General features: G+C 48.3%; 1 protein-coding gene across 1 annotated transcript; it reads left to right on the top strand.

Moving 5' to 3' along the window:
• Positions 1 to 333: 333 nt before the first annotated feature.
• Positions 334 to 19799, top strand: KLHL28 (kelch like family member 28). The gene is made up of 4 exons (XM_060262484.1): positions 334 to 1252; positions 4097 to 4540; positions 11896 to 12104; positions 19551 to 19799. The coding sequence occupies exons 1-4, from the start codon at positions 354 to 356 to the stop codon at positions 19712 to 19714; spliced, it is 1716 nt and encodes a 571-aa protein (XP_060118467.1). The 5' UTR covers positions 334 to 353; the 3' UTR covers positions 19715 to 19799.
• The last annotated feature ends 404 nt before the right edge of the window (positions 19800 to 20203 follow it).

Raw genomic sequence — 20203 nt, 5'->3', positions numbered from 1 at the left:
GGAGGGGTGGGTAGAAAGTAATATATGGGATAGATAAAAGAAGTTATTAATGATGCAAGAAATATAATTTGTTACCATATGTTACCAAATAAAATTGTTTTAACCAACAATCTCCTTTATCTTCCTCCCCCACAACAGACACCCGGTGAGGTGGGTGGGGCTGAGAGGGCTCTCACAGCAGCTGCCCTTTTAAGGACAACTCTGCGAGAGCTATGGCTGACCCAAGGCCATTCCAGCAGCAGCAAGTGGAGGAGTGGGGAATCAAACCCGGATCTCCCAGATAAGAGTCCGCACACTTAACCACTACACCAAACTGGCTCTCCAGTTTAAAAACGTGTCTCCCTTTGTCTTAGATGGACCAGCCGTCTCCGACGTACATGATTGCCAACTTAACTCCCTTGCACTCAGAGCAGCTCCTGCAGGGCCTGAACCTCCTCCGGCAGCACCATGAACTCTGCGACATCATCCTGCGGGTCGGAGACGTCAAGATCCACGCCCACAAGGTGGTGCTCGCCAGCATCAGCCCCTACTTCAAAGCCATGTTCGGCGGCAACCTTTCCGAAAAGGAGAACTCCGAGGTGGAATTCCAGTGCATCGCTGAGGCCGCCCTGCAGGCCATTGTGGAGTACGCTTACACGGGGACGGTGTTCATCTCCCAGGACACGGTGGAGTCTCTCTTGCCCGCTGCCAACCTCCTCCAGATCAAGCTCGTGCTAAAGGAATGTTGCACCTTCCTGGAAAGCCAGCTGGATCCCGGGAACTGCATCGGGATCTCTCGCTTTGCGGAGACTTACGGCTGCCACGACCTCTACTTGGCTGCCAACAAGTACATCTGCCAGAACTTCGAAGACGTTTGCCAGACGGAGGAGTTTTTTGAGCTGACGCATTCCGAGCTGGACGAAATCGTCTCCAACGACTGCTTGAACGTGGTCACGGAGGAGACGGTCTTCTACGCCCTGGAGTCCTGGATCAAGTACGACGTGCAGGAGCGTCAGAAGTACCTGGCCCAGCTGCTGCATTGTGTGCGCCTGCCGCTGCTGAGCGTGAAGTTCCTCACCAGGCTCTATGAGGCCAACCACCTCATCCGCGACGACCACACCTGCAAGCACCTGCTGAACGAAGCCCTGAAGTACCACTTCATGCCTGAGCACAGGTTGTCCTATCAGACAGTGCTGACGACACGCCCTCGCTGCCCGCCTAAAGTGCTCTGTGCTGTGGGAGGAAAAGCCGGACTCTTTGCCTGCTTAGAAAGGTGAGGAATAGAGACAGCCAGGCAGGTTGTCTCACTAATTCGATGCATGGGTGGGGAGAAGTGGGAACAAGTGATGCTCTGCATTCTAGCTGCTGGGGGGGTGCAGGGAGGGCTTCTAGTGTCCTGGCCCCACTGATGGACCTCCTGATGGCACCTGGTTTTTTGGCCACTGTGTGACACAGAATGTTGGACTGGAGGGGCCATTGGCCTGATCCAACAGGGCTTCTCTGATGTTCTTATGTGACACAGAGTGTTGGACTGGAGGGGCCGTTGGCCTGATCCAACAGGGCTTCTCTGATGTTCTTATGTGACACAGAGTGTTGGACTGGAGGGGCCATTGGCCTGATCCAACATGGCTTCTCTTATGTTCTTATGTGACACAGAGTGCTGGATTGGATGGGCCATTGGCCTGATCCAACAGGGCTTCTCTGATGTTCTTATGTGACACAGAGTGTTGGACTGGAGGGGCCATTGGCCTGATCCAACAGGGCTTCTCTGATGTTCTTATGTGACACAGAGTGTTGGACTGGAGGGGCATTGGCCTGATCCAACATGGCTTCTCCTATGTTCTTATGTGACACAGAATGTTGGACTGGAGGGGCCATTGGCCTGATACAACATGGCTTCTCTTATGTGACAGAGTGTTGGACTGGATGGGCCATTGGCCTGATCCAACATGGCTTCTCTGATGTTCTTATGTGACACACAATGTTGGACTGGAGGGGCCATTGGCCTGATCCAACATGGCTTCTCCTATGTTCTTATGTGACACACAATGTTGGACTGGAGGGGCCATTGGCCTGATCCAACAGGGCTTCTCTGATGTTCTTATGTGACACACAATGTTGGACTGGATGGGCCATTGGCCTGATCCAACATGGCTTCTCCTATGTTCTTATGTGACACACAATGTTGGACTGGAGGGGCCATTGGCCTGATCCAACATGGCTTCTCCTATGTTCTTATGTGACACACAATGTTGGACTGGATGGGCCATTGGCCTGATCCAACATGGCTTCTCTTATGTTCTTATGTGTGGGGCAGTGATACTCTTTACTCTTGGTGCTTGAGTGGGGGCAACACTGTAAGGACTTCTAGTGTCCTGGCCCCACTGATGAACCTCCTGATGGCACCTGGGTTTTTTGGCCACTGTGTGATACAGAGTGTTAGACCGGATGGGCCACTGGCCTGATCCAGCATGGCTTCTCTTATGTTCTTGTTTCTGGGGCAGTGATGCTATGTCTTCTTGGTGCTTGTGGGGGGCACAGTGGAAGGGCTTCTAGTGTCCTGGCCTCACTGATGGACCTCCTGATGGCACCTGGAATTTAGCCACTTTGTGACATAAAGTGTTGGACTGGATGGGCCATTGGCCTGATCCAACATGGCTTCTCTTATGTTCTTATGTGACACAGAGTGTGGGACTGGATGGGCCATTGGTCTGATCCAACGTGGCCTCTCTTATGGTCTTATGCCTGGGGCAGTGATGCTCTGGATTCTTGGTGCTTGGGCACAACAGTTGGCGGGTTTCTGGGGTTCTGGCCCCACTGGTGGACGTCCTGCTGGTGGACCTCCCAGATGTCGGTCACTGTGTGACACAGAGTGTTGGACTAGATGGGCCACTGGCCTGATCTAACATCGTTTCTCTCGTGTTCTTATGTCTGGGGAAGTTATGTGCTGTATTCTTGGTGTTTGGAGGGGGGAACAGTGGGAGGGCTTCTAGTGTCCTGGCCCCACTGGTGGACCTCCTCACGGCACCTGGATTTTAGCTGCTGTGTGACACAGAGTGTTGGACTAGAGGGGCCATCGGCCTGATCTAACAGGGCTTCTCTTATGTTTTCAGTTTTTGCTGCATCTAAGTGGGCCAAAGGGCTTTGACTCAAGGCCTGAAGTGCGATCATTTTCCTTACTTCAGCCGTCTTGGTTCTCCTTGAGCAAACTAGCCAATGTTATAGCAAAGCTAGGCTTAAGATTCAGTGATGCTGTTTAGGAAGTAGATCAGGGTCCCCCACGTCATGCTCATGGGCACCGTACTGTCCACTAACACCATACCTGGCACCTGCCAAGCTGTCTTCAGTCTAGGGAAGACCTTCTTTGTGGCAGGAGGCTAAGAGGATCCCTTGCCCTGCCACTTTGTGGTGAGGTGTGCGGACTCTTATCTGGGAGAACCAGGTTTGATTCCCCACTCCTCCACTTGCACGTGCTAGCATGGCCTTAGGTCAGCCATAGCTCTGGCAGAGGTTGTCCTTGAAAGGGCAGCTGTTGTGAGAGCCCTCTCAGCCCCACCCACCTCACAGGGTGTCTGTTGTGGGGGAGGAAGGGAAAGGAGATTGTAGGCCGCTCTGAGACTCTGTCCTTGAAAGGGCAGCTGCTGTGAGAGCCCTCTCCAGCCCCACCCGCCTCACAGGGTGTCTGTTGTGGGGGAGGAAGGGAAAGGAGATTGCGAGCTGATCTGAAACTCTGTCCTTGAAAGGGCAGCTGTTGTGAGAGCCCTCTCAGCCCCACCCACCTCACAGGGTGTCTGTTGTTGGGGGAGAAGATAAAGGAGATTGTAAGCTGCTCTGAGTCTCTGATTCAGAGAGAAGGGCGGGGTGTAAATCTGTAATTCTTCTTCTTCATAGTTGTCCTTGAAAGGGCAGCTTCTGTCAGAGCTCTCTCAGCCCCATCCAACTCACAGGGTGTCTGCTGTGGGGCGGGGGGGGGAAGGTACAGGAGATTGTGACCGCTCTGAGATTCAGAGTATAAGGCAGGATATAATTCTGCAGTCTTCTTCTTCTTTGTCCTTGTTGTGGAGACAAGCATCTACTGATGCCCCTTTTGGTTCTTCTTCTTCTTCCCCCTCCCCAGCGTGGAGATGTACTTTCCTCAGAACGACTCCTGGATAGGCCTGGCGCCTCTCCGCGTCCCTCGCTACGAATTCGGGATTTGTGTTCTCGACCAGAAGATCTACGTGATGGGTGGGATCGCTGCCCCCACGTGCCAAGGCGCCGACTACAACAAACACGAGCGGTCGGTGGAATGCTGGGATCCCGACACCAACACCTGGGCGTCACTGGAGAGCATGAGCGAGGGCCGGAGCACCCTGGGCGTGGCAGTCCTGGCGCGAGAAATCTATGCCCTGGGGGGTTACGACGGGCAGTCCTACCTGCAGTCCGTGGAGAAGTACATCGCCAGGGTAAAGGAGTGGCAGCCCATCGCACCCATGGGCAAAACCAGGAGCTGTTTCTCCGCAGCTGTGTTGGACGGCATGATCTATGCCATCGGCGGCTACGGCCCTGCTCATATGAACAGGTGAGTGCGTGCACGTGGGGCTTGGAAGAGGACGCTACTAAGCCAGGGGTGTCAAACATGTGGCCTGGGGGCCAAATCAGCCGCCCCCCCCCCCCCAAAAAGCAACTGGCTGTCGTCTGCTTCCTTCTCCCTCTCGCTTCCTTCCGCATCACAGCTTGCTTTGCCAGGCTTGCTCAATCGCCCAGGAGCTACAGAGCAAAGTTTCCATTTTTTTCTATTGGCTGAGGCTCCTTCCTCAGGGAGGAGAGATAGCTTGCTTTGCCAGGCTCTCTAAATCACACAGCAGAGCTACTGACCCAAATCTCTCTTCCTTCTATTGGCTGAGGAGGAGAGATAGCTTGCTTTGCCAGGCTCTCTCAATCGCACAGCAGAGCTACTGACCCAAGCCTCTCTTCCTTCTATTGGCTGAGGCTCCTCCTGGTCCCCTGAAGAAGGAAGGAAAGAGCCAGAGCTTCCTTTGCCCAGTTCCCTGGATCCCATGGGAGAGCTACAAAGAAAGCACCTTTAAGACCAATGAGTGTTAATGTTTTAAGTTTTTAAATACGTTTTAATTGTGTTTGTCTGTGTCCTTTATGCAGTTTAGGTCTCTGCTACCTAGTCTTAAATAGGTACACATGGCCCACCCGACATGGCCTGGCCCAACAAGGTCTCATTTTTTTTAATTTTTTTTTATTGTTCTATTTAGTCTGTTACGACGAATATTTGTAGCTATATACATTTCGATCTCTCCCTTCCTCCCTCCCACCCTCCCTTTACTCTTAGTCTTTTCACCCCAGCCATGGGCACAAAGTCTTAATCTTCCGCTGAATGTCTTTTCTTCCTTCTTTCAGTATCCAATCTAGGTAGGTCTTCCATCTGGTCTTAATTTCACTAGATTTCCCTTCCCATGTTGTCTCTTTGTTGATTGACGCCACGATGTCTGACTATATAAATTCAAACAAATAGTTGTGCCAGATTTCTACTGTCTATTTACTTTTGTCTTTCCAACCCAGAGCTATAACCGCCTTTCCCGCCAGAATCATAGCCTTAACTAAATTTTGAATACTCTTGTCCATTATCGGGCCTCCTATTGTACTTAACACTAAATTGTTCAAGGTGGTAAGAACCAGAGAGGATTGTGAGGAACTCCAAAGGGATCTTGGTGAGTGGGCGTCAACGTGGCAGATGAGGTTCAGTGTGGCCAAGTGCAAAGTAATGCACATTGGGACCAAGAATCCTAGCTACAAATACAAGTTGATGGGGTGTGAACTGGCAGAGACTGACCAAGAGAGAGATCTTGGGGTCGTGGTAGATAACTCACTGAAAATGTCAAGACAGTGTGCGATTGCAATAAAAAAGGCCAACGCCATGCTGGGAATTATTAGGAAGGGAATTGAAAACAAATCAGCCAGTATCATAATGCCCCTGTATAAATCGATGGTGCGGTCTCATTTGGAATACTGTGTGCAATTCTGGTCACCGCACCTCAAAAAGGATATTATAGCATTGGAAAAAGTGCAAAAAAGGGCAACTAGAATGATTACAGGTTTGGAACACTTTCCCTATGAAGAAAGGTTAAAACGCGTGGGGTTCTTTAGCTTGGAGAAACGTCAACTGCGGGGTGACATGATAGAGGTTTATAAGATAATACATGGGATGGAGAAGGTAGAGAAAGAAGTGCTTATCTCCCTTTCTCACAATACAAGAACTCGTGGGCATTCAATGAAATTGCTGAGCAATCGGGTTAGAACGGTACTTTTTAACATTAACATGTGGAATTCATTGCCACAGGAGGTGGTGGCGGCTACAAGCATAGCCAGCTTCAAGAGGGGTTAGATAAAAATATGGAGCAGAGGTCCATCAGTGGCTATTAGCCACAGTGTGTGTGTGTGTGTGTATAAATTTTTTGCCACTGTGTGACACAGAGTGTTGGACTGGATGGGCCATTGACCTGATCCAACATGGCTTCTCTTATGTTCTTAACAACATTAGATTAAAAGCATGGTCTCATTTATGTCAGATTCGGCCTTCATAACAGTTGAGTTTGACACCCCTGCTTTAAGCCCCACGCATAGCTCAGGGGCTCAGGCTTGGAAAGTCTTCTGCCAAACAAGCGGTAGTTACTCCCAGGGAGCCTTGTTAGTTCTCGCTCTGGAGAATTCGCACAAGGAGTTCCTGACGACCTTTCGGTGAAACCTTCCGTAGAGCTCAGCCTGCTTCCCTTCAGTGCAAGTCTTGAGGGAGAAGGAGCTGCGGGTTGATGCTGCCCATTGGAGGCCTGCGCAAAGCAGCACTGGTGTTTGTTGGCAGAGGCCCTTTCTGTAAGGCCAAGAGTGCAACTCGCCAGCTTCTTGGGAGTCTTGGGAGTCGCATGAAGGAAGGACTTTGGGTATGGCTGGGTTTCCTAGGCGGGTTTCCCAGCATTCAGCCTCCAGGGGTGATGGGCCACAGGGGGACAGAACACTTTCCCTATGAAGAAAGGTTAAAATGCTTGGGGCTCTTTAGCTTGGAGAAACGTCAACTGCGGGGTGACATGAAAGAGGTTTACAAGATTATTAATGGGATGGAGAAAGTAGAGAGAGAAGTCCTTTTCTCACAATACAAGAACTTGTGGGCATTCAATGAAATTGCTGAGCAGTCGGGTTAAAACAGATAAAAGGAAGTACTTCTTCACCCAAAGGGTGATTAACATGTGGAATTCACTGCCACAGGAGGTGGTGGCAGCTACAAGCATAGCCAGCTTTAAAAGAGGATTGGATAAAAATATGGAGCAGAGGTCCATCAGTGGCTATTAACCACAGCGTATTGTTGGAACTGTCTGGGGCACTGATGCTCTGTATTCTTGTTGCTCTGGGGAGGGGGGCGGCAAAGTGGAAGTGCTTCTAGCCCCACTTGTGGACCTCCTGATGATACTTGGGTTTTGGGGGTTTTTTGCCACTGTGTGACACAGAGTGTTGGATTGCATGGGCCATTAGCCTGATCCAACATGGCTTCTCTTATGTACTTCTGTGACACAGAGTGTTGGACTGGATGAGCCATTGGCCTGATCCAACATGGCTTCTCTTATGTTTTTATATGACACAGAGTGTTGGACTGGAGGGGCCATTGGCCTGATCCAGCATGGCTTCTCTTATGTTCCTATGTGTGACACAGAGTGTTGGACTGGAGGGGCCACTGGCCTGATCCAACATGGCTTCTCTTATGTTTTTATGTGACACAGAGTGCTGGACTGGATGGGCCATTGGCCTGATCTAACAGGGCTTCTCTTATGTGAACAGAGTGTTGGACTGGAGGGGCCATTGGCCTGATCCAGCATGGCTTCTCTTATGTTCCTATGTGTGACACAGAGTGTTGGACTGGAGGGGCCACTGGCCTGATCCAACATGGCTTCTCTTATGTTTTTATGTGACACAGAGTGCTGGACTGGATGGGCCATTGGCCTGATCCAGCATGGCTTCTCTTATGTTCCTATGTGTGACACAGAGTGTTGGACTGGATGGGCCATTGGCCTGATCCAACATGGCTTCTCTTATGTGACACAGAGTCTTGGATTGGATGGGCCACTGGCCTGATCGAACAGGGCTTCTCTTATGTTCTTATGTGACACAGAGTCTTGGATTGGATGGGCCACTGGCCTGATCCAACATGGCTTCTCTTATGTTCTTATGTGACACAGAGTGTTGGATTGGATGGGCCATTGGCCTGATCCAACAGGGCTTCTCTTATGTTCTTATGTGTGACACAGAGTCTTGGATTGGATGGGCCACTGGCCTGATCTAACAGGGCTTCTCTTATGTTCTTATGTGACACAGAGTGTTGGATTGGATGGGCCATTGGCCTGATCCAACAGGGCTTCTCTTATGTTCTTATGTGTGACAGAGAGTTTTGGACTGGATGGGCCATTGGCCTGATCGAACATGGCTTCTCTTATGTTCTTATGTGACACAGAGTGTTGGACTGGATGGGCCATTGACCTGATCCAACATGGCTTCTCTTATGTTCTTATGTGACTCAGAGTGTTGGACTGGAGGGGCCACTGGCCTGATCCAACATGGCTTCTCTTATGTTCTTATGTGACACAGAGTGTTGGACTGGATGGGCCATTGACCTGATCCAACATGGCTTCTCTTATGCTCTTAATGTCTTCACTGAGAGGGGTCTGTATTCTCACCCTTTGGGTTTTGTGCCCCGACTATAGAAAATAATTTATTACAATCCACCTTTGACAACTGTGGTCTTCCTTTGATTGTCTTTCTGCTTGACCCTTTCTCAAAAGCTTGCAGCAAGTGATTATGCTAAGCCAGCGGTGGCCAAACTGTGGCTCAGGAGCCGCGTGTGGTTCTTTCACTCATATTCATTTATTTATTTAATTCCATTTCTATCCCGCCCTCCCCGCCGAAGCGGGCTCAGGGCGGCTTACGTAGTCATGCAAATTATGCGGCTCTTGAAGCCCCCACCACCCCATCAGCCGGCTCGGAGAAGGCATTTCTCTCTTGACATCACTCCTCCAAGCTAAGCCAGCCGGTGGCTTGGAAAATGCATTTAAAGTTAAAGTTGCCTTCTTTCCACCCTCACTCCCATTTTGCAGCTCTCCAGCATCTGAAGTTCATGCCTTGTGGCTCTCAAACGTCTGATGTTTGTTCCACATGGCTCTTACTTTTAAGCAAGTTCGGCCAGCCCTGTGCTAAGCCAACAATCCAGTAAAACCAGCAAATAAAACAACTTTTAAATTTTGAATTGTTGCGGGGTGGGGGGGGGGCGAAAAGGATGCTTTAGAAAGCACCGCCTGAGAGAGTGTGCCCCTCTGCCTTCCTCCCTGAAATCTAACCATGTGACAAAGCAAAGCAGTAGACGAGTGCACCTTTAAGACCAACTAAGTTTTATTCAGAATGTAAGCTTTCGTATGCTCTTTTGACTTCATTTGACTTCATCAGACAAATGGGAATGGAAGCAGCAATTCGTAATATGAGTGGAATCATGGGAATGTTTTTAGCAGATTAAAAGAATCACAAATAGGGATCTGTGTGTGTTAGTGTTAGGACAAAACAGGGCTGAAAAAACACTAGAGGGTGATAAAAGGCAGACTGCTGTCGTAGGGGTGCCATAAATCTAGGTAATATTCTGGCTTTGTTAGTTTAAACAGAGCAGTCTGTGCTAGTGTACAGAAGTGAGAGGGAAGGGTGCCAAGAGAGTGAAGAAAGGAGCCCAGCAGACTCTGGAAAGCTAGAAGGCTGGCTGTTTGCATACAGAGAATGAAGGGCAGTGTCTCTTTTCCTCCTGATGCAGCTCACCCCCTGATGCAGGGGAAAGAAACCCCCTTTCTTCCCCATAGCTGGTGGGGCCAAAAATAGAATCCTAGAATTCTAGAGTTGGAAGGGACCTTCAGGGTCATCTAGTCCAACCCCCTGCACAATGCAGGAAACTCACAAATACCTCCCCCTAAATTCACAGGATCTTCATTGCTGTCAGATGGCCATCTAGCCTTGTTTAAAAACCTCCAAGGAAGGAAAGCCCACCACCTCCCGAGGAGGAAGCCTGTTCCACTGAAGAATCGCTCTAAACTCACAAACACCTCCCCCTAAATTCACAGGATCTTCATTGCTGTCAGATGGCCATCTAGCCTCTGTTGAAAAACCTCCAAGGAAGGAGAGCCCACCACCTCCCGAGGAGGAAGCCTGTTCCACTGAAAAATCGCTCTAAACTCACAAACACCTCCCCCTAAATTCACAAGATCTTCATGGCTGTCAGATGGCCATCCAGCCTCTGTTGAAAAACCTCCAAGGAAGGAGAGCCCACCACCTCCCACTGAGGAACCGCTCTAACAGTCAGGAAGTTCTTCCTAATGTTAAGCCGGAAACTCTTTTGATTTAATTTCAACCCACTGGTTCTGGTCCTGCCCTTGAAGATGGTGATCCTATCGACGGAAGTGGTTCTGTTTGGCTGAGCTAAGGCAGAGTTCTGCGGATCCTGCCAACCACATTGTCCCTCTGCTCGGGTAACATTTCTTGGACTCCTTGTGGTCAGGAGTGTCCTCACAAGCACGTTTTTTAGCAGTCCAGATACTCATGGAAAGTAGTCCAGGAAGTAGTGCAATTTCTCCGCTAGCTACACACGTAGGACATATCCCTCTTCAGTCTCAAGAGCTGTTCACGTCCTGCGAATTTGCAGGTTTTGATCCCTCGCGTGCTCAGAGAGAGCTCCTCTTCAGAAGGCTGATCGATCCTTTTTGTTATATGCAGAGTTTTTCTGTGCTATCCAGATATCTCAAGGGCAGTATTAGGATCGCAGGGAGAGGCCCCTATGACCCAAGTTTGTCTGGTGAGTACCCAAGAGAGGCCCTTCTTGGTGGTGGCCCCACAATTATGGAACAGCCTCACCAAGAAGGCCCATTTGGCCCCCACATTCTCCATCTTTAAGAGGCAGCAGCAGACTGTTTTATATACATGGGAAGGTAGAGAAGAAAGTTCTTTTCTCCCTTTCTCACTGTACAAGAACTCGTGGGCACTCCATGAAATTGCTGAGCGGTCGGGTTAGAATGGATAAAAGAAGGTACTTCTTCACCCAAAGGGTGATTAACACATGGAATTCACTGCCACAGGAGGTGGTGGCGGCTACAAGCATAGCCAGCTTCAAGAGGGGATTGGATAAGCATATGGAGCAGAGGTCCATCAGTGGCTATGAGCCACAAGGTATAGATGAAACTCTCTGTCTGGGGCAGTGATGCTCTGTATTCTGGGTGCTTGAGTGGGGAGGCAACAGTGGAAGGGCTTCCAGTGTCCTGGCCCCACTGGTGGACCTCCTGATGGCACCTGTTTTTTTTGGCCACTGTGTGATACACAGTGTTGGACTGAAGGGGCCATTGACCTGATCCAACATGGCTTCTGTTATGTTCTCATGTCTGGGGCAGTGATGCTCTGTATTATAGGTGCTTTGGGGGGGGGCATAGTGGGAAGGCTTCTAGTGTCTTGGCCCCACCGGTGGACCTCCTGATGGCCACCTGGGTTTTTTGGCAACACTCTGTGACACAGAGTGTTGGACTGAAGGGGCCATTGGCCTGATTCAACATGGCTTCTATTATGTTCTTATAGGACTGCATTAAAGTAATTTACTTTTTGTGTATTTATTGGCATTCCTACCTGTGATTTTAAATTGTGGTCTTCTATGTGTTTTTCATAATCATTGCTTATGCATTTTTCATAACGGTTGCTTTGTGTGCAGTATATGTGGCCTTGAGTTCTGTGTGGTAGAAAGGTGGCTAATAAAATGCTTTAGATACATAAATCCGCTATAGCACTGCTATCGGGAAGGCCCCCTGAGAGATCTTCATCCAGCCCAGAACGGGTGCTATTAAACCTGCCTCTTGTCCCCATCTGCAGCGTGGAACGATATGATCCCAGCAAAGACTCTTGGGAGACAGTTGCTCCGATGGCTGACAAGCGGATAAACTTTGGTGTCGGGGTGATGCTGGGCTTCATTTTCGTAGTCGGAGGACACAACGGAGTCTCTCACTTGTCCAGCATTGAGAGATACGACCCTCACCAAAACCAGTGGACTGTTTGCCGGCCAATGAAGGAACCCAGAACAGGTAGGATGAATCCCAAGGGATGGCTTTGGGTTGCCCATTTTGTTCAGGGGTAGATTCAGGTGGGTCGCTGTGGTGGTTTGAAGCAACAGAAGAACGTTTGAGTCCAGGGGCACCTTTAATACCAACAGCCTTTAATTCTGGGTATAAGCTTTGCAAGCACACGAAATGTTGGGGAAGGACAATGGCTCAGTGGTGGAGCATCTGCTTAGTAAGCAGAAGGTCCCAGGTTCAATCCCCGGCATCTCCAACTAAAAAAAGGTCTAGGCAAATAGGCATGAAAAACCTCAGCTTGAGACCCTGGAGAGCCGCTCCCAGTCAGGTGAGGGACGGTGGCTCAGTGGCAGAGCATCTGCTTGGTAAGCAGAAGGTCCCAGGTTCGATCCCCAGCATCTCCAACTAAAGAGGGTCCAGGCAAGTAGGCGTGAAAAACCTCAGCTTGAAACCCTGGAGAGCCACTCCCAGTCAGAAAGCTGGTTTTATTGATAGACAGATACAGTAGCAGGACAAATCTGTGTCAGAACTGGTTCACTTTCGGGGTGACCAATCATTTATACCTTATCTGGATTGGGTCCAGAGGAGGGCAACGAAGATGGTGAGGGGTCTGGAGACCAAGTCCTATGAGGAAAGGTTGAAGGAGCTTGGAGAGGAGGCGGCTGAGAGGTGATAGGATCACCATCTTCAAGTACTTGAAGGGCTGTCATCTCTAGGAGGGTGTGGAATTGTTTTCTGTGGCTCTGGAAGGTAGGACCAGACCCAGTGGGTTGAAATTAAATCAAAAGAGTTTCCGGCTCAACATAGGAAGAACTTCCTGACCTCTAGAGCGGTTCCTCAGTGGAACAGGCTTCCTCCTGTGAATTTAGGGGGAAGTGTGAGTTTCCTGCATTGTGCAGGGAGTTGGACTAGATGACCCTGGAAGTCCCTTCCAACTCTAGGATTCTAGTATTCTATGACTGTTAGAACGGTTCCTCAGTGGAACAGGCTTCCTCCTTGGGAGGTGGTGGGCTCTCCTTCCTTGGAGCTTTTTAAACAGAGGCTAGATGGCCATCTGTCAGCAATGAAGATCCTGTGAATTTAGGGGGAGGTGTTTGTGAGTTTCCTGCATTGTGCAGAGGGTTGGACTAGATGACCCTGGAGGTCCCTTCCAACTCAAGGATTCTATGACTGTTAGAGCGGTTCCTCAGTGGAACAGGCTTCCTCCTTGGGAGGTGGTGGGCTCTCCTTCCTTGGTACTTTTTAAAGAGAGGCTAGATGGCCATCTGACAGCAATGAGGATCCTGTGAATTTAGGGGGAAGTGTGAGTTTCCTGCATTGTGCAGGGCGCTGGACTAGATGACCCTGGGGGTCCCTTTCAACTCTCGGATTCTATGATTCTATGACTGTTAGAGCGGTTCCTCAGTGGAACAGGCTTCCTCTTTGGGAGGTGGTGGGCTCTCTTTCCTTGGAGGTTTTTCAGCAGAGGCTAGATGGCCATCTGACAGCGATGAAGATCCTGTGAATTTAGGGGGAGGTGTTTGTGAGTTTCCTGCATTGTGCAGGGGGTTGGACTAGATGACCCTAGAGGTCCCTTCCAACTCTAGGATTCTGTGAGGACTGCTCTGCTGATTGTTGTCCGCTCTGGAACTACCCTCAGTTAAAGGTGGCTCCTGGTGTAGTCAGGAAGCTGGTTTTATTTGTATAAACAATTTTATTAGTAACATATGGTAGTAGAACTATTTCTACAGCTTATAAAAAACCTTAAGATGAAAGCATCATTCTACCCCACATCTTACTTTCCTCCCACCCCACCCCCCAATAATTGACCCCCGCCAGTGTTATTTTTTATAAAACAGATATTAAAGGTACCTTTAACTATCAAGAAAAAACAACAATTGATTAAGAAAGAAAGAAAAAAACCCTTCAAAAGTTGTATTCTTGTCTTAAAGGTCTTAATCTTCAAAAATTGTCCAGTGTCCTTTTATTTTCCACTCTTTTTCTACATATCTTCTGAATTTCTTCCACTCCCGATTAAAGAGTTCTAAATCGCAGTCTCTTAATTTTCTTGTTAGCTTATCCATTTCACTCCATGACATAACTTTTAAAGTCCAGTCCCATTTTTCTGGTATTTTTTCTTGCTTCCACAACTGCGCATACAATGTCCTACCAGCTGAGAGCAAGTACCATATTAAAGTTCTATCTTCTTTTGGAAAATTCTCCATTTGTAATCCCAGCAGAAATGTCTCTGCTTCTTTTTTAAATTCATATCCTAGGATCTTAGATATCTCTTGTTGAATCATCTGCCAAAACATTTTAGCTCTTTCACAAGTCCACCACATATGGTAGAAAGAGCCTTCATGCTTTTTACATTTCCAACACCTATCTGGCATCTTATTGTTCATCTTTGCTAATTTTTTTGGAGTCATGTACCATCTATACATCATCTTAAAACAGTTCTCTTTAATACTATGACATGTTGCGAGTTTCATAGTTTTTCCACAAATGTTCCCAAGATTCCATCTTTATTTCTTTATTTACATTAATTGCCCATTTTATCATTTGAGATTTCACTACTTCATCTTCTGTAGTCCATTGTAAAAGTAATTTGTACACTTTTGAAATTAATTTCTCATTATCTCCAAGCAGAACTCTTTCCATTTCTGTTTGCTCTTTCCTTATTCCTTCCGCTTTTACATCATTCTCCATCAAACTTTTTATTTGTTGCATTTGAAACTGTGGAGAAACGCCATCTGAGAGTGTTGGGGCTTCATCCAAAAAGGCAGGGATCAGTAAATCCATTCAGCCGGCTTTGTAGCCTTCCCCTCACTCCCCCCCTCCCTTCCAGAGCCAAACCAACAACGCTAGGGGGAAAGTCTCCTAGAGAGGCAGGAAGGGCTGTTGTTCTTGCCATGTGTTAGGCAGGAAGAGAGGGGAGATTTGAGCCAGCGCTCGAGCAAGCATGTGGTGAGCAATGGAGGCTCCTGCCTGGGGGCCCCCAGGCAGGCAGACAAAGTAAGTCATTCTCTTAGGCAGATCAAGTATAGACCAGGGACAATACGATGCGTTTAAAAACCACCTTTATTTTGTTATGCTGTTTGCTGTGCTTTGCTGTGCGGTGCTGTGCTGTGCTAACTTTTTAAAGGCAACGGTTTTTGTTTTGGTGTTTTTCTTTTCCTATATTTTTCTCTTTTAAATAAATGTTTTTTCTGTTTTAAATGCTGGCAGTTCATCTCTGTGCCACATAGATCCCCGACCGCTTAGACCACGCTGTTTTTATAAAGGGGGCCCCGGGGAAGGGGGAAGGCATGCAGGTGGATAAGGTGCCAATCCTCCAGGGGTGCCCCAAAGAAGTGCTGAGGTCTCTGTGAAACCCAAGTGCAGGGTGGCAGAGGACCTGGAGGCCTGGCCTCACAGCTGGAGAGGGGGATTGGGAGTCCTGTTCCTCTCAATCTGAACCCCGGGACTGAGCAGGTGGTGGCAGCGAGCCCAAGGGGCAGGAGGAGAAATAGCTCCCTCCAGGAGTTGGCGACTCCATAGGAGGCTGACGGGACCAGGCCTGAAGGTAGAATCGGGCCGGTTCCGCCACAGAAACCAATCATATTTATAATTCAATTCTTCTGCAGTTTTCATTTCTATTTTCCCACTTTGTATTTTTAGTAGTTGGTTGTATGATAGTTGTTTTTCCTTAAGTGTTTTGGCCGTTAATTTTATCACTTCCGCCGGCACTATCCACAAAGGTCTTCTCTCATCGCCATATTTCTTGTACTTTATCCACACATTTAGTAAGCTACTCCTTATATAATGGTGAGAGAAAAGACCGTCCATCTTCTTTTTCCCATAATACAAGTAGGCATGCCAGCCGAATTTTTTCCCATAGCCTTCTAGCGCTAAAAGTTTTTTATTTAATAACGTTATCCATTCTTTCAACCATACTAAACAAATTGCTTCATGATACAGTTTCAAATCTGGTAATTGAAATCCACCTCTCTCTTTTGCATCTATCAGGACTTTCATTCTAATTCTGGGTTTCTTTCCGGCCCACACAAATTCCGAGATTTTTCTTCTCCATTTATCAAATTGCTTAGCATCTTTCACAATGGGGATGGTTTGGAACAAATACATAACCCTTGGTAAGATATTCATTTTTACTGCAGCTATTCTGCCCAACAATGACAAATTGAGCTTGTTCCACTTTAGCATATCTTCTTCTATTTTGCGCCAGAGTTTTTCATAGTTGTTCCTAAACAGATCAATATTTTTCATTGTTATCTCTACCCCTAGGTATTTTACCTTAGAGGTAACTTCACAACCCGTTAATCTTTGTAGTTCTTGCTGTCTATTTTTCTGCATATTCTTACATAAAATTTTTGATTTTTCTTTATTTATGTAAAGTCCCGCCAACTCCCCAAACTCTTGTATTCTCATTAACAACAACGGTGTAGCTTGTAAGGGATTTTCATTTATAAACATTATATCATCCGCAAATGCTCTATATTTATAGGTATATCCTTTTATTTGTAATCCTTCTAGAACTTTTTCTTCTTGGATCTGCATCAGTAAAATTTCAAGAGTCATTATAAATAACAATGGTGAAAGCGGGCAGCCTTGCCTAGTACCTTTACTGATTTTCATTTCATCTGTAAGATCTGCGTTGATGCACAACCTTGCCCTTTGTTCAGAATATATTGCTCTTATCATCCTTATGAAGCTCTCTCCAAGCTCCATTTTTTTCATCACTGCAGGAAGCTGGTTTTATTGATAGACAGATACAGTAGCAGGAGAAGTCTGTGTCAGAACTGGTTCACTTTTGGGGTGACCCATCGTTTATACCTTATCCAGGACTGTTATGCAGCCCGCCGAAAGTACATTGCAGAAAGCCCGTGTAAAGCAGTACAGATTAGTTCCCGCCAGCGTTCCCCCTCTAAGCTGAATGTGAGTGAGCGCATAATTTTTTTAACCTCTGGCTTGCACATTTTTGTCTTGGCTCAGGAAGGGACGGCCCAAGAGCACACTTAACTGATGCAGCGGCCAAATCGTTCACTCGCCACTTTCATGCCAGTGGCTCGCAAGATAGAATTTTTGCTCACGAGACTCCACAGCTTAGAGGGAGCGCTGCTAACAAGAGACAGCCCTGTTTAGCTTCTGGGATCTGACAAGACCCAGCTAGGCTGGGCTAATCAGGTCTGGGAAAAGAATCAGGTGCTGCCGTACAGCCAGCTTAGGACAACCCCCCTGGTTTGTCACCTGGTTCTGTGTAGCAACCCTGGCCTTTGTTGCTGGTTCCCCCATCCGAGCACTGGGCCATCCCTGCTTAGCAGCCAAGATCTGATGAGGTCAAGCCAGTCTGCGCCACACAGGTCAGGAGACGGTTACGTAGATGCCTCCAACGCCATGCTGGGAATTATAAGGAAGGGAATTGAAAACAAATCAGTCAGTATCATAATGCCCCTGTATGAATCGATGGTGCGGTCTCATTTGGAGTACTGTGTGCAGTTCTGGTTGCCGCACCTCAAAAAGGATATTATAGCATTGGAGAAAGTCCAGAAAAGGGCAGCTAGAATGATTAAAGGGCTGGAGCACTTTCCCTATGAAGAAAGGTTGAAACGCTTGGGGCTCTTTAGCTTGGAGAAACGTCGACTGCGGGGTGACACGATAAGAGGTTTACAAGATAATGCATGGGATGGAGAAAGTAGAGAAAGAAGTACTTTTCTCCCTTTTTCACAATACAAGAACTCGTGGGCATTCGATGAAATTGCTGAGCAGCCAGGTTAAAACGGATAAAAGGAAGTACTTCTTCATCCAAAGGGTGATTAACATGTGGAATTCACTGCCACAGGAGGTGGCGGCCACAAGCATAGCCACCATCAAGAGGGGTTTAGATAAAAATATGGAGCACAGGTCCATCAGTGGCTATTAGCCACAGTGTGTGTGTATATATAAAATTTTTTGCCACTGTGTGACACAGAGTGTTGGACTGGATGAGCCGTTGGCCTGATCCAACATGGCTTCTCTTATGTTCTCCATAGCCATAATCCTGAGTCCTGAGTACATGTCCTGGGATCTGTTTTGTTCAACATCTTTACCAACGATTTGGATGAAGGAATAGAGGGACTGCTTATTAAATTTGCAGAGGATACGAAAGTGGGAGGGGTTGCAAGCACAGAAGGAGACAGAAACAGGATGGCCTTGACAGGCTGGGAAACTGGGCTAAAACCAATAAAATGAATTTTAACAGGGATAAATGTAAAGTTCTGCGTTTAGGTAGGAAAAATCCAATGCATGGGTATAGGATGGGGGAGACTTGTCTTGGCAGTAATACAGGGGTGGCCAACGGTAGCTCTCCAGATGTTTTTTGCCCACAACTCCCATCAGCCCCAGCCAGAATCTCCTCCCACAGGCATGGTTATAGGATGGAGAAGACTTGTCTTAGCAGTAGTATGTGCCAACTCGGGGTCTTAGTGGACCATACGCTGAACATGAGTCAACAGTGTGATGCGTTGGCTAAAAAGGCAAATGCAATTTTGGGCTGTATCAACAGAAGTATAGTGTCCAGATCACGCGATGTGATGGTATCGCTTTACTCTGCTCTGGTAAGACCTCACCTGGAGTATTGTGCTCAGTTTTGGGCACCACATTTTAAGAAGGGTATAGACAAGCTGGAACAGGTCCAGAGGAGGGTGATGAAGATGGTGAGGGGTCTGGAGACCAAGTCCTATGAAGAAAGGTTGGAGGAGCTGGGGATGTTTAGCCTGGAGAGGAGGCGGCTGGGAGGTGATATGATCACCAAGTACTTGAAGGGCTGTCCTATAGAGGATGGTGTGGAATTGTTTTCTGTGGCCCCAGAAGGTAGGATCAGAACCAGTGGGTTGAAATTAAATCAAAAGAGTTTCAGACTCAACATCAGGAAGAACTTCCTGACCATTAGAGCAGTTCCTCAGTGGAACAGGCTTCCTCAGGAGGTGGTGGGCTTTCCTTCTTTGGAGATTTTTCGACAGAGGCTGGATGGCCCTTTGACAGCAATGCAGATCCTGTGAATTTAGGGGGAGGTGTTTATGAGTTTCCTGCATTGTGCAGGGGGTTGGACTAGATGACCCTGGAGGTCCCTTCCAACTCTAGGATTCTATGACTGTTAGAGCGGAACAGTGGAACAGGCTTCCTCCTTGGGAGGTGGTGGGCTCTCCTTCCTTGGGGTTTTTTAAACAGAGGCTAGATGGCCATCTGACAGCAATGAGGATCCTGTGAATTTAGGGGGAGGCGTTTGTGAGTTTCCCGCATTGTGCAGGGGGTTGGACTAGATGACCCTGGAGGTCCCTTCTATGATTCCAAATTTTGAATGTGATGGGGCTCGCCCTCCGTTGCGTGTGCCTCGCTGCGGGATTAAAAGTCTCATCCTTTGTGTACACGTTTTAAAAATCTTTTCCCTTCAACTCCTCTTTTGAAACGACAGCTCTTGTGTCTTCTCCTCCTCCCCAGGAGTCGGCGCTGCCGTCATCGACACCGACCTGTACGTGGTGGGCGGCCACTCGGGCTCCTCCTACCTGAATACCGTTCAGAAGTACGACCCCGTCTCTGACGCCTGGCTGGACACGGCTGGCATGATGCACTGCAGGTGCAACTTCGGCTTGACCGCGCTTTGAAGAGGCTTCGCCGGTAGACGCAACGGGCAGGAAGACGCCGGCCACGCGGAGACCAGGAGCCGCCTTTCTGGGAGTTGGGAGGAAGGGTGGGAAGGCTTCCTTCAAATGCAGAGCGTTGGCATCCCCTCCCCCAAACGCTGGCAACCGTTCTGGTGGTTATTGATTACAAAAAGCATGGTGGGGGGGAGAGGGAATAAGAAAGAGAAAATGGAACGGTGTTTCCAGGAAGGGGGGGGGGGAATCAGGTCACATGTGGTCGTGGATACGAGAAGCCGTGGCGTTGCCTGGCCGAGCTATAGCCACTCCCTCTCTCGGAGAATCGGGGCCTCTGCTTCCTCCTAGGGGACTGTCTTAGCTAACCTTGCTGGAGATGAGGGGGGTCTTTTGAGCCCCTCCCCCAAAGCAGACTGTCTTTCTGATAGGGGTCTGGCCGCGTCTTTGCCTCAAGGGACCCTCCTTGCTTCACGGTTCTTTTTTTTCTTTTTTTTA

This window comes from Heteronotia binoei, chromosome 21 (genome assembly GCF_032191835.1).
Source record: "Heteronotia binoei isolate CCM8104 ecotype False Entrance Well chromosome 21, APGP_CSIRO_Hbin_v1, whole genome shotgun sequence".
NCBI classification, from domain to species: Eukaryota; Metazoa; Chordata; class Lepidosauria; order Squamata; family Gekkonidae; genus Heteronotia; species Heteronotia binoei.
The sequence above is the reverse complement of the archived record's forward strand: the minus strand, read 5'-3'. Positions and strand labels throughout refer to the sequence as shown.

Bases quoted from the DNA above. Each gene is read 5' to 3' on its own strand.
- KLHL28 (XM_060262484.1), top strand. From the start codon at position 354: ATGGACCAGCCGTCTCCGACGTACATGATTGCCAACTTAACTCCCTTG. The intron at 1,253-4,096 runs GTGAGGAATAGA...CCCCCTCCCCAG, and splicing joins CTCTTTGCCTGCTTAGAAAG to CGTGGAGATGTACTTTCCTC. The intron at 12,105-19,550 runs GTAGGATGAATC...CCTCCTCCCCAG, and splicing joins AATGAAGGAACCCAGAACAG to GAGTCGGCGCTGCCGTCATC.